This window comes from Lithobates pipiens, unplaced genomic scaffold, assembly GCF_037356315.1.
Source record: "Lithobates pipiens isolate NorthernLeopardFrog02 unplaced genomic scaffold, aLitPip1_a1.2 Scaffold_25, whole genome shotgun sequence".
NCBI classification, from domain to species: domain Eukaryota; kingdom Metazoa; phylum Chordata; class Amphibia; order Anura; family Ranidae; genus Lithobates; species Lithobates pipiens.
In genome coordinates, this window is record NW_027507787.1 from 183,539,483 (window position 1) to 183,552,909 (window position 13,427).

The following is a 13,427-nucleotide window of genomic DNA, read 5'->3' on the forward strand; positions in this document are numbered from 1 at the left end:
GATTACTGTATAAATGACAATGGTCCCAAAAATGTGTCAAAAATGTCCGATGGGTCCCCGACAATGTCGCAGTCACAATAAAAATTGCAGATCGCCGCCATTACTAGTAAAAAAAAAATAATAAAAAATTATTAATAAAAATGCTATAAAACTATCCCTATTTTGTAAACGCTATAACTTTTGCGCAAACCAATCAATAATCGCTTATTGCGATTTTTTTACCAAAAATATGTAGAAGATTACGTATCGGCCTAAATTGAGGGAAAAAAATGTTTTTTTATATATTTTTGGGGGATATTTATTATAACAAAAAGTAAAAAATAATGCGTTTTTTTCAAAATTGTCGCTCTATTTTTGTTTATAGCGCAAAAAATAAAAACCGCAGGGGTGATCAAATACCACCAAAAGAAAGCTCTATTTGTGGGAAAAAAAGGACGTCAATTTTGTTTGGGAGCCACGTCGCACGACCGCGCAATTGTCAGTTAAAGCGACGCAGTGCCGAATCGCAAAAAGTGGTCTGGTCTTTGACCAGCAAATTGGTCCGGTCTGAAAGTGGTTAAAGGGATATAACATGAGTAAATGTGCATTTATTTCAGAGATGTAGTAAATGTTTTTTTTTTCTGTTTTTGTCTTTTGGTTTTAAAGACAGGTTCACATTTGATCCATGGATTAACCTGCATTGAGTAAAGGCATCCCATTTAATTTTGAATGGGCTGCCAACATACCTAAAACTGCACTTGACTACTTTATAAGAAGGCAATGTACGAAAGTACATTGGGCCGTCATTTAAAATTATCACATGGAATGTGCAACAATTTAATAGTAACCTGGTCTAAAGCCTTAGGGCCCTTTCACACTATAGCGCAAAAAAAAAAAATGCTATATGCAGTTTATAAAAATGCATAGCATGTTCCTATTTCAGAGCTGAACGTATATTGCTTTTAATGTGTTTTTGATGCGTGTTCTGGATATATTACATTACTAACTCCCAGCATGCTATTTTGTATCCTGGACATGTGAGCAAAAAATACATCAAAAATGCAACGAGGTGTGTTTTTTAATGTGTTTCTATTGATTTCCATGGAAAATGCGTTTTTTTTGTGCGCTTTTTATACAGCATACAAAAGATGCTGCATGCAGGACTTTTTAAAACGCAGCGCACAGATGTGAATAGGTACATAGGATTTCAGGGAAAATACTTTTGATGTGCTTTTGTCACGCTGGAATGGTGCCTTCTAGCGTGGCAAAAGCACATAGGCGTCAAAGGGCCCTTATAAATTGTGTGCCAATTTAACACTGAACCACTCAGGTGTTAACTTGCATTTCATAACCTATACTGGAGAAAGGCAACTAGATTATAATTTGTCAATTATTATTTTTTTTGTTAATTTTTATAAATAATTTCTTTCAGCTTTGTATAGATTTATTCAGTGAACTGGGAAAAAGGTGGCTGCTCATTAGCTTGTGACTTCCGTATTTGATTAATAAACAATCCACCCTTTTTTGTTCACACGTCTTTCACTGTTCTCCTGTTTTTAGGCCACCTGCCAAGCTGCCCCACCCTTCCCTTTCCTCCTGAAATCTGGCCGACGCCAACTAATGGATTGGTTTCCTGCTGTAGCCCTGAGCTTAGTGTAGAGCCTCAGTGGCATAGCATGTTGGTAAAGGCAGCCTGACTCCGTTCAACTATTTGCCGTATCTTCGTATTTGTAGCAGTAAACCTGTGATGATCACTGGTCTTGTGTACATGTGATTTAAATGTATTTTTTTTTTTATGTCTGTTTTTCATTTAGTGGATGATAGCACTGGAGTTATCAACTGCACTTGCTGGAAATCCTCGGCAGCCAAAGACAGGCCTGAAGGTGAAAATATTAATTTTATTCATAGCAACCCTATTAAAGAAGATCAAAGCTTCCTGCAATAAAAGAGCTTGTGTAAGCCCTTGTACACACGGTCGAAGAATCTGTCGGAATGAGTCTTATCGGACCGCGTCGTCAGATAATCCGACTGTGTGTGGTATGCATCGGACTGATTCCGTCCGAATCTCCGTCCGACCCAATTTTCCAACATGTTGGAAATATTTCCTGACCAACTGGGCCGGACGGACCTAATCCGATCATGTGTAGAGCATTTTCATCGGACCAAGTGCCACGCATGCTCAGATCAAATTCCTACATCAAAGCTATTGGCTACTAGCCTGAATGTAGTCCCATCGTAACGAAATTACGTCATCACGTTCTGAAAGATCAGATTTTTCGCCAACTTGGCCCGACCGTGTGTATGCAACAGTTTCGGACACAATCCGTCGGACTAAATCCGACGGATTTGGTTGGCAAAATCTCCGACCGTGTGTATGTGAGCTAAGACAAATTAAAGTGTATTTAAATGAAAAAGCACAGCACAGAAATGTTAAGGTTTAGGCTTCTTGCACACTGCAGCTTGAAAAAGCTCAGTACAGCTTTTTTTTTGTTTTTTACTGAGCTAAAATACAGCCTAATAATTGTAAGGTGCCTATGACCACAGGCACGTAAACAAGCACCGTGCATTCTTCAGTAAAAAAAAAAAATAGAAAAATCTGTGTTTTTGGTCAGTAATTTATGCCTTATGCACACAAAAGCGTGCAAAAATGTTCATTTGCATATTGTGCAGAAAGAGAACACGAGAATAACTTTGCGTGCAAATGCATATACACAAACATATGTTTAAATACGTGCCAATACAAACAAAAAAAAATCTGAAAAAATAGATGCTCAAACAAGAGTTTCATGTGGCTGCATATATGCGTACTGCCAGCAGGAAGAGGTTAAAGGTGAATAGGGGGCCAGCCCAGCAACGAACACAGCTGTCCATTTACCAATATGGGTCAGATAAACAGTAAAGCGTGACAATTCTTCCAATACATGATATATCATTTATATGGCATATTCTATGTGTAGTTTGCTTTGATTCATTTCCCAAATGAAAACACGTTTCCATGTTCATCCATTTAAGCAAATTAACTGGATATTTGTATGAACTTTACTGACTTATGCAAAACAAGCACTTAAAGCAGAACGTCATTCTCTCAATCAACATTGGCTAGTTTTATTCTTTATGCTGCTATCATTAGTAAATAGATAGAAAAGTATATTATATTTACAATATTGAACTAATATTATTATTATTATTAACTGAACGCATGAGCACCTCATCCCAATAAAGTATAAAGAACAACCAAAAGAATAATAAGTGGGATATTTTGTGATGCTGAAACCACAAAATATCCCATTTATTCTTCTTTTGGTTGTTCATTATTATTATTATTAGGACAAAGTTTATTATGGATTGGACACCCTAGTTATAGCACCACATCACTAGACAATGAGTATAGTTGCAGATTTATGGGATTTTAGAAAGAATCCAAAAAGATTAATCTAAAAGTATTAAAATTGTATTTCAAACATCAGTTTAAAAGGAATTATATCCTCATAAAACAATACAATACAAAACAGTAGACTCATATGATACAGTCCTTATAGGTACAGCAGCATTAGCATAATTCCCAACATGTTTCACCTTGAAACTGGGCTTCCTCAGGGGATAAGGTCTGCTTGGAATTAGCCTTCTGATAAGAAAAATGTATACTGTAAATATCACAAATAATCCACAATCACAAACAGTAACAGCAATACACATGTGCATGTTTATCTCAACGGCTGCCCCTACTCACCCCGGGAATGGTAAGGTATTTCATAGAACTACAATCAATGGTGGTTCAAGGGGCCAAAAAGTGAACCAAGGACTGCAAGCAATCACAGGAGGCAGATAAGGACAAAAACTAAAATAATAAAATATAAGAAACCCATATATATATATATATATATATATATATATATATATATATATATATATATATATATATATATATAAAAAATTACTTACATATTTGGAATCTCTAGAGAATAAAAGAAAACTGACTAGGTCTGGTTTGCAGAGTAAATGGACACAAGGACAAGGATTTTCCAGGACAGGATGCTCACATATGGAGTTAGACAAATAAACAGGTCATTTGTAGATATGTTGGGAAAAACATTTGAGACGGAAGGAATTGTTTCAGAACGAAACCTCTTACTCCCCACACTGCTGTTTAAATGCAGCCAAGGGATGGTACTAAACAATAAGATATTAACATCAAGTATTATAAATTTTCAGTTTAGATGGTCAGTACCTGGATTTCTGTGGTGTGTGCAGGTGTCCTTGCTCGTGGTTCCAGCTAGAGTACTGGCCAGATCAAGCAGCCTTAAATGCCTCCCATATGGCCGAATTGTATTGCGCATGCGCCGCCTACGTCACCACTCCATCTATCTCCGACATGCCATGAGAGCCTAAGCCAGCTGCTCCCACCCCCTCAACAGTCCACCTCTTCAGAGAGCCGGTGACTGACAGTAATCGACTTTTTACTCAGTGAAGGCCCAGAACTGGGCTGCATTTGATCACTCGGCTGCCAAGCTTAGAGCCAGCGGGGAACAGTTGCAACATCATACCAATTCTGCATCCACCCAGTATGTGAATTATATTTTTCAATTGCCACACTTCTCTTTTAAAAAAGTATAGCCAAAGCTATTTGACTATACTCCTCTTAAGGATGACAGGAGTGCAGTTCATTCTGTACTCCTGTGATCCATTTTCAGCCAACAGCGAGCTGGAGCCCACTGTTAGCTGACGTCACAGAGCCAGTCCAGGTTCTGAAAAGATCCTGACCATATGGGCTTTATCTTTAGCTGAGAGCTGAGCAATCCATGGTCTTTGGTGGTCTTTGGTTCTCAGTGCAGAGCCGGCGGCAGATTTAGCACCGAATCGATGCTGCATCCACCTAGGTGGGTGGGTATAAGGCCTCACGCACACAGGATGAATATTTAGCTCTCCTGGAAGCCAGCAGCGTTTTTGCCTAAAAAAAGCCTGACGCTTGTAAGGCCTCATACACACCGGGCATTAGAAAAAACGAGCTGCAAAGCCAGTACCAACGCCAGGAAAAAAAAAACTGGCGGGGGGGAACCCCCACACCGGAGGCCCCGCCCCTTATGACGTCACCGCCCAGGGCATGATGGGGCAGTGACATCACCGGGTGGCTATAAAAGTAATGGCACACAAACCCAGCATTACAGTGGGAGAGAGCATCGAGAGAACATCAGAGGAAGAACAGAGGGAAAAGACATTAGAGAAGAGAACCGGCAGGGGGAGAAGATATCAGTGGAGAGAGGAGAAGAACCAGAGGATGAGGACATCGCCGGAGGGAGAAGAAATCGGAAGGAAAAGAGACGGTGGTGCTGCTTTAATAATACTACTTTGTCAAAAACCTGTGTGATGTTTTTTATTTTTGACACTTTTTTTGGTGAATGAGTAGGGGTACCCCATACTCATTCACATAGGGTTGGGGGCCGGGTTCTGGGGCCCCCTTGTTAAAGGGGCTTCCAGATTCCAATAAGCCCCCCACCCACAGACCCTGACAACCAACGGCCAGGGTTGTTGGGAAGAGGTCCTTGTCCTCATCAACATGGGGACAAGGTGCTTTGGGGGCATGTGGCCTGGTATGGTCCATGAGGGGGGGCGCCCGCTCGTCCCCCTCCCCTTTCTTGACCTGCCAGGCTGCGTGCTCAGATAAGGGTTTGGTATGGATTTTGGGGGGGACACCATGCCAGTTTTTTTGGCGTGGGGGTTCCCCTTAAAATCCATACCAGACCGAAGGGTCTGGTATGCTCTTGGGGGGGAACCTCACGCCAGGTTTTTTTTTTTCTCCATTTTGGCTAGGGTCTTCCTTCAAGATCCTCAGCGCACAAGCCACACTGCAAGTCAGTTCATTATGATCCGACTTGTGGTGCAAGTTCTATTCAAATCAATTGGCTCATATAGGGAAGCATTGGTTTTGAATAGAGGCAGAGCTAGCCCGGCTAAACATGCATTAACGCCAATGCAAAAAGCTACTAAAAGCAAATTTTTATAGCTGCTTTTTCCTGGCGTTGGTAGTGGCTTTGCAGCTTGTTTTTCCTAACGCCCTGCTTGCATGAGGCCTAAAGCTTTTACAAGCTTTTGGGAGCTTTTACAGGCATCAAGCTCTTGGATGTTAATTAATTTCATTAGCCAGAATAAATAATTTATTCTGGTCTTTGAAATGAATTAAAGAGGAAGTAAACCCTGATGGGTTTACTTCCTCTTTTTTTCCCTGCAAAGGTAAAGCATAATGGACTACTATGCATCGCATAGTAGCTCATTATGTGTCACTTACCTGACACAGGAGCCAGCGAAGTCGCCGCTGATCCCTGTAGTCCGCCGCATCCATCTTGCTGGTGGCGTCTCGCAGCTCCGACCAATGACAGCGGCGAAGCCGCGATGACGTCACTCCCGCGCATGCGCACGGGAGTCGCGTCTCGCAGCTCCGCCGCTGCCATTCGGCGAAGCCGCGATGACGTCACTCCCGCGCATGCGCACGGGAGTCGACAAATTAGGCAAATCCATTCTTGGACTTGCCGCATTTAGTGCGCCTGCGCGTCGCTGTCTACGGCGCATGCGCCGTAGACAGCGGTGCCCATTTTCGGCCAAATATCTCCTAAACCATATAGGTTTAGGAGATATTGCTTGGACCTACAGGTAAGCCTTAATCTAGGCTTACCTGTAGGTCAAAGTGGTTTGAAGGGGTTTACTTCCTCTTTAATGCTCAAACACTGATGTATACCAGCTTTTAGAAGCTGTTAGCAGCTTCTAGCAGCTGTTAGTAGCTTCAAATGTTTTTTCTGCCCAAACTCTGCTGCTCCTGAACACACTGGCAGTCATTTTTTCTCCTGCCTCTAAAAGCTTCTGCCACCTAAACCCTGCTAAAAGCCTGTGTGTGCATGGACACATAGGATAGCATGGAGGGGCGTTTAAAGACAGAAAAAAAACACGTCAGAAGCCCCTAGAAGCAGCTGTAAATACATCCCATGTTCATGAGGCCTTAAAGTGGTTACGGTATATACCCTTTTTTTGTTTTTTTACTTACAGGTAAGCCTATAATAAGGCTTACCTGTAGGTAAAATGAATTCTCTCCTAAACCTGTACAGTTTAGGAGACATTCACTTTGCATGCAGCCGCTGACGTCAGTTGTCTAGTGCCCTGCCGATGTCTTATCATATAAGGTCCTCCATCCGATAGTGTCCGCTGTGTACTGATTCCGAAAATTGCCGAGGATGAACGGCGCCTGCGCCGTGAGTCCAGGTTCTATCCCCACTATCCAAGTGGACATAGAGTAGGAATATAAAAGAGCCGAGCGCAGTGAGGCCGAGCCCGAAGCGTGGTGAGCGAAGCTCGCCCGCGAGGGGCCCGCTAATATTCACAACCCTATGTCCGCTTGGATGGTGGGGCTACCACCTCCACTCACGGCGCAGGCGCCGTTCATCTTCGGAAATTTTCCGAAGCTTCCTCTGCTCCGTACTGCGCATGAGCAGTACGGCTCGGACACTATATGATGGCCGGACACTATATGGCAGAACACCGGTAAGAAGGCCCCCGGCGCGCATGCACAGGAGTGACGACATCACAGCTCCTGCCACTCAAAGTGCCGGAGTCGCAAACCCTGGAAGACACGCTGAGGGGAAATGTCAGCTCCCTCGGCGTGGACTGGGATCATCTTCCGGCGCCTTTATTTATGGTAACTATTTCATAATGAGCTAGTATGCGGTGCATGCTAGCTCATTATGCCTTTTGCCTTACAGGTTTTAAGAAAAAATGCTTTTAATGTTTTGTTTTTTTCTAATTACCATACTTCTCTTTATGGATTCTCTGAGCTTTTAGAACAGAAACAAGGCACCTCTGAGAATATTGCCAGCCTCTCCCTCCTGCCAGTTTTGTTTCTTCTCACCATCCAGCATGCCCTTTTATTCTGCAGCTATGCTACTGATCTCATCCAGATGTACAGGTTTAGTAGGTGTTGAAGAGAGTCTGTCTATATTTGCAAGTTTGGACTGGATTATACAGATCCAGGGCTCAAATAAATAATATAGGGTATTATTTTTCTCATGCTAATTGAGAGTGTGAACGAATTACTTACATTATCTCCCATGACCAGTGTCTATCCAGATTTGTAGAATAAGCAGAATTTTAAAAGCAAATATTACTGAGGCTGAGACAACAGTTTTCATGTTCTGTGGTCAAGAGGCTTATGCCCCGTACACACGACCGGAATTTCCGACAGAAAAAGTCAGACGGGAGCTTTTCATCGTAGATTCCGATCGTGTGTATGCCCCATTGGACTTTTTACGTTGAAAATTCTGACAGACCTAGAAAGAGAACATGTTCTAATTTTTTCAGATGGAACAAATTCCTGTCGGGAAAACCGCTCGTCTGTATGCTGCTCCGACGTACCAAAAATGACGCATGCTCTGAAGCAAATACGAGACTGAAGCTATTTGCTACTGGCTATTGAACTTCCTTATCCTAGTCCCGTCCTACGTGTTGTATGTCACCGCGTTCTTGACAGTCGGACTTTGGTGTGACCGTGTGTATGCAAGACAGCTTCAGCGGAATTCCATCGGAGAAACCTTCAGAGTTTATTCCGACGGAAAAAGCACTCATGTGTACGCGGCATTAAAGCATTTACCTTGTTGTACAGACACTCTTCATTGTGAAGTTATGTTAAAATGTTAACATTTTGCTTTGGCAAAGGAAACGGGTTGTAGGACATAGATATGGTGGCATAGTGGCAGTGCCTATCTGTTGCAAAGGATTTCTAAAACTTAGTGTAATATTCTTAGGGGATTCTTAAACGCACCCTGTGGTGTCATTTTGACAGTGGGCCCTTTACGCCTTTTATAGGGTCCTGTGGAAGTTGAAGTATACTAATGAAAAAGTTGACCTGTGACAAAACTAAATTCCAGATAGAAACTACTATTCTCTAACATCTGGGCAATTTGCTAGTCCTGGGGTACTGATGTTGGTTGTAAAGTTTCACTGCCCTGGAACATGTATGCATTCTGGGAGATGGAGAATGACAGCTTTATTTGAGGCCCCTTAGGAATAGCTAGGAAAGGATAATGCAATATATATATATATATATATATATATATATATATATATATATATATATATATATATATAATATTAGGGCTGTGGAAATTAAAGATTAATTCCTTGATTAACTTTTTTGATCGATCAAAATTCTTTTGAACGGTACTCACCTCTCCGCTGGATTCGCAGCAAGATCACTTTTAGCGGCGGTGAGAGAGGCCCCTCCCGTCGCTCCCCAGTGCCCTCAGCCGCTTACCGGAGCTGTCGGCAGTGGCAGAGGTGATTGGGTCCTTCTTGTGGTGTCTCCATATCATTGCAGGGTGGAAGCAACGTCAAAATGTCACTTATGTCTATAGCTCTTAAAGGGTCATTTATAAATTTTTTCATCTTTTTAAATGACAATTTTTTTCTTTTTTATTATTGCATTTTAGCTAACTTTACTGTTGTCTTATTTTTTAATTCAGAAAATCCTAACATTTGTCCAATTTTCTGATGGTTAGAGGAGTCAAAGCGGCTTTTGTTTTTGACCACAGTTAAAAGGATATTGGAGGAAGCAAGATGACATTTTTTTCTCAAACAAGCAAAATTCTAACTGTGAATGTGGTTTTTGTTTGGGAAACATCATACAAATTTGTAATGAAATCTGTTTAATACCTCTGGGATTCCATCCAAAGAGTAGGTCTACGTGAAATTTGAAATTCTTTCCAATGAAATGAGTTGACTCTGTGATGACAACAAAGAATATTCTGATGAATGATTTTTCTGAATTTCCATATGACTCAAATTAAAATCTAATTGTATAGCCAGCTGGTTTACACATCAAACTTCTCCCCAGCTAACTTAGTCTTGCATACCAGCACCTGAAACAGCCATCCTTTAAACAGCTGACTTGATCTTCTTTGGGATCCTACAGGTGTCCCATGCAGTAAATCCCATATTCTGTTGTGTATTTCCCACAGCGATATATATGTAGAATTTCCTTTAATAGGTGACACTAAAAGCTCAGTTGAAAAAACACTCTCAGCCTGTGACAGTGGCTCTAGTGATAGGTGTAAATCTTTTCACCAGGGCTCCAGACTTCAGTAATAAGTCCTCCAGGAGGGAAAATAACCTAAGGTATAAATACTTTTGAGTAGTTCTTCATAAGCCAAGTTCAACTAAAAGTGCAGAAGGTCATATGCTTGTACCTCTTTTGATGGCAGATATTTGGTGGACACCAGAATAAGAACACCAGAAAAAGAAACAAATGACTGCAGGAACATTTTGGCTAGCGTTCCAGAGAGATATAAGCTGCAAGCCATGTGCTGTAATGTGCGGTCAGCCCCTCCTTAATGAAATATCAATTTCCGAAGGCCTTGAGTTGCCCTATAATTAGATGATGATCCCTTTTGTCTGTTGTCTGTTGTCATCAGGCTACACCAGATATGCTTGGGAAAATAGTTTTCAGCTAAGTTAAACTTTGCTTTTTTTCCCTTAAAAAAAATAAAAAGAAATCAGCACCACAAGTGCATGGATTGATATACAGTATCCATGCACACATGTCAATTTGAGTATGCATATTATGCAGTGTGAAGGTGCCTCAAACCTTCAGAAGCTCAGTGTGTAATACCTATGAGAAGCTGCCTCAGCATTGGCTCCTCCCAAGACCATGTTCCAATGCGTTTCACCCCGCCTTGACATTGCATAGTTACCATGCCTTTTTAGATGAGCATGTCAAACGCCAGCAGCCTTCCAAGTAGAGGATCATCGGAGTGGCGATGTTCAGCACTTAGAGCAGCACTTGGCATTTCAACTCGTATCTATCAAAAGAAATCTCTTTTTAGAGTTAAAATCATGCCCACTTTTCAACTGCAATTACATTTTAGAATGGAAACTGAGAACAAATGTGAAGCCATTGGTGACCAATTCAAATTCCTATTTAAAGCCGAACCCCAGACAGATAGAAAAGCAACAAATAAATGCAGCTCTGTATTCATTAATACATCATTGAATATATTTTGTAAAAACAAACTAAGTGCCTGGATTTGACTTAGCATCAGCCTCTTGTGCTCTTTGTACAGCAGAGCTCAGACTGTAAGGAGTAAGTTGTGCTACAGTGCTTGTGTGCTTACAAAGGATGTGCTCAGAGTGAGAGGTCCAGTCACAGGGTGGTGGTGAAGGGGTGACCTGTAAGTGTTACTGAATTGCAGTAGAGAAAAATCTGGTCTTCTGCCCTGCCTGACATGGTAGTGCCATATGGCAGAGATGTGTAACTCTCAGGACTGGGTGGACAGAAATACAAATCTTTAAGCAGGGACAATTGTTCCCTTAAAGTGTAAGTCCTGGCAAAAAAACAACAAACACTAAACCTGCTCTCTGTCACATTTTAAACCTAATCTATCTAACCCAGTAAAGCAAAAATTGCTGTACTTACCTATTGTGCAGCCGATCTGGTCCTGTTTCCAGTTTTGGAAGCTGTGTGCAGGAGAGGACCGACAACGGTTATGAAATGGCTGGGAAGTGAGGTCACCCATAGACTTACAGCTGATGCTGGGACCGGACTGGATCGCTATAGGTAACTATATCGATTTTTGTTATACAGGGTTAGATAGATTAGGTTTAGAATGTGGCAGAGAGCAGGTTTAGAGTCGTTAGGTTTTTCCTGAACTTCCACTTTAACCACTTCCTGCCCGGACTATAGCAGATTGAAGTGGTTCAGTTATCCTGACTGGGCGTCATATGACATCCAGTAGGATAAAATGCTGGCACACGCCCGCGGGGCGTGCAGCCCGGCGAGTGCGGCGTGTCAGTCTGACACACCGCATCTCCGATCGTGGTAAGAAGCCACTGACAGAGGTTTCTTTCCACGTGATCAGCTGTGACCAATTACAGCTGATCATCGTGCGAACCAGGAAGTGCTGGTAAATGGCATTCCTCAGTTCGTGCTGACAGGGAGAGCCGATCGGCTCTTCCGATTTTATAACGCATAAAAATGTTTATTTTTCAAAAATGTCATTCTTTTTTAGTTTGTTTAGCAAAAAATGTTGTTTGGGTACACTGTGGCATGACTGCGCAATTGTCATTCAAAGTGCGACAGCGCCGAAAGCTGAAAATTGTCCTGGGCGGGAAAGGGCGAAAGTGCCTGGTATTGAAGTGGTTAAATGTGTTTTATCCTTCTTTTTTTTTTTTTTTTTTTTTTTAATGTTAGCCCGCAGTTGAGATTTCATTTTCCCATAGCAAAACGGGATAAACCTAATTTATTGCTACCTTTCATGTTCATTTTCTTTTCCCCATTTTTAGAGAATCAGGCCCTTGTGTTAATGTGTCATTTTCATTCCAGGGTGAAATCAGGTCACATATCTGTTTTATATCATTAAAGTAAAGTTTTCCAGCAAGTTCTTTAATCTTTGATCTTGTGTGCTTGCAGACGTTCACAGAAGTACACCGGGAGCTAATGACCTAGATGGACTAGTGCAAGAACTGCGCAGACAGGAAAGCAGTAAGGCCAAGATGGAAATTGGCGATCTTATCAGAGTCCGAGGCTACATCAAAGTTTTCAGAATGCAGAGAGAAGTGGTGGCTTCTATTTTCTGTAAGGAGAACTTCATTTTACAAATGAGATGTTTATTTATGCTCGTATGGGTTGTGTTAGGTATCAGCTGGCATTTCTGGCACAAGTTTGGCATTTGTCTGCCCACACACGTGCATTTCATTGCCTTCGTTGGCTTTTGCTATACATCTGTCTTGTGAGTTTAAGAGCAAGCTTCAGGCAAACAGCTAAATACACAGTTACATCACACATATGTGGACTTTTTTATTTGCCAAAGGATTTTCAATTCTGTGCAGCCAATTTTGTGATTTACAATTTCCACACTCCAATACCAGATGGCTGACACACAATTCCTGATTTAGCAATCCATTTTCCTGGTTTAGCAGTTCAGTGTCATATACCTCCTTATTGAACAGTGAAACAATATTGCCTATCCAATAGTTGGGAGCTGTAAATGTGATCTGACCCAGCTAGCAGTAATAGTTAACCAGGAATTGATAGAGCTCCACTTTAAAGTGGTTGTAAACCAAAGATAAAAAGCAAATAATAAATATTGGGCATATTCCAGGGGCCATGTAGACATTATCTCTGGACTACAAGTGCCAGGGCTTAACGTGGTTGTAAACCCTTACATATACTCAGTGAAGTGACTGGCCTCAGTAGATACACAAAGATAAAACAAATCCTCCTACATAAGTTGTACCTGTTTATTTGCAGTCTTCTCTTCTCTACAGCCATTCATATTCTAGAATTTATACAGCTTATCCGAGATTTCAGAAAGTAGGGGGTAGGGAGCTGAAGTTACATTCTACAAAGTTCAGTGAGAGCTGATTGGAGGAAAGGGACACACAACCTGTCACACAGCACACAGGTACGAAGCCAA

At 41.6% G+C, this 13,427-nt stretch overlaps 1 protein-coding gene across 3 annotated transcripts in view; it reads left to right on the forward strand.

The window, feature by feature from the left end:
* Positions 1-13,427, forward strand: part of STN1 (STN1 subunit of CST complex) — a 96,924-nt gene that overhangs the window by 49,087 nt on the left and 34,410 nt on the right. For 2 of the 3 annotated variants that reach the window (XM_077455256.1, XM_077455257.1), the window contains 2 exons: positions 1,794-1,862; positions 12,422-12,586. In XM_077455256.1, the coding sequence (XP_077311382.1) occupies positions 1,794-1,862; positions 12,422-12,586 (234 nt within the window). The remainder of the gene's footprint in view (positions 1-1,793; positions 1,863-12,421; positions 12,587-13,427) is intronic. The other variant, XM_077455258.1, reaches the window with a different exon arrangement.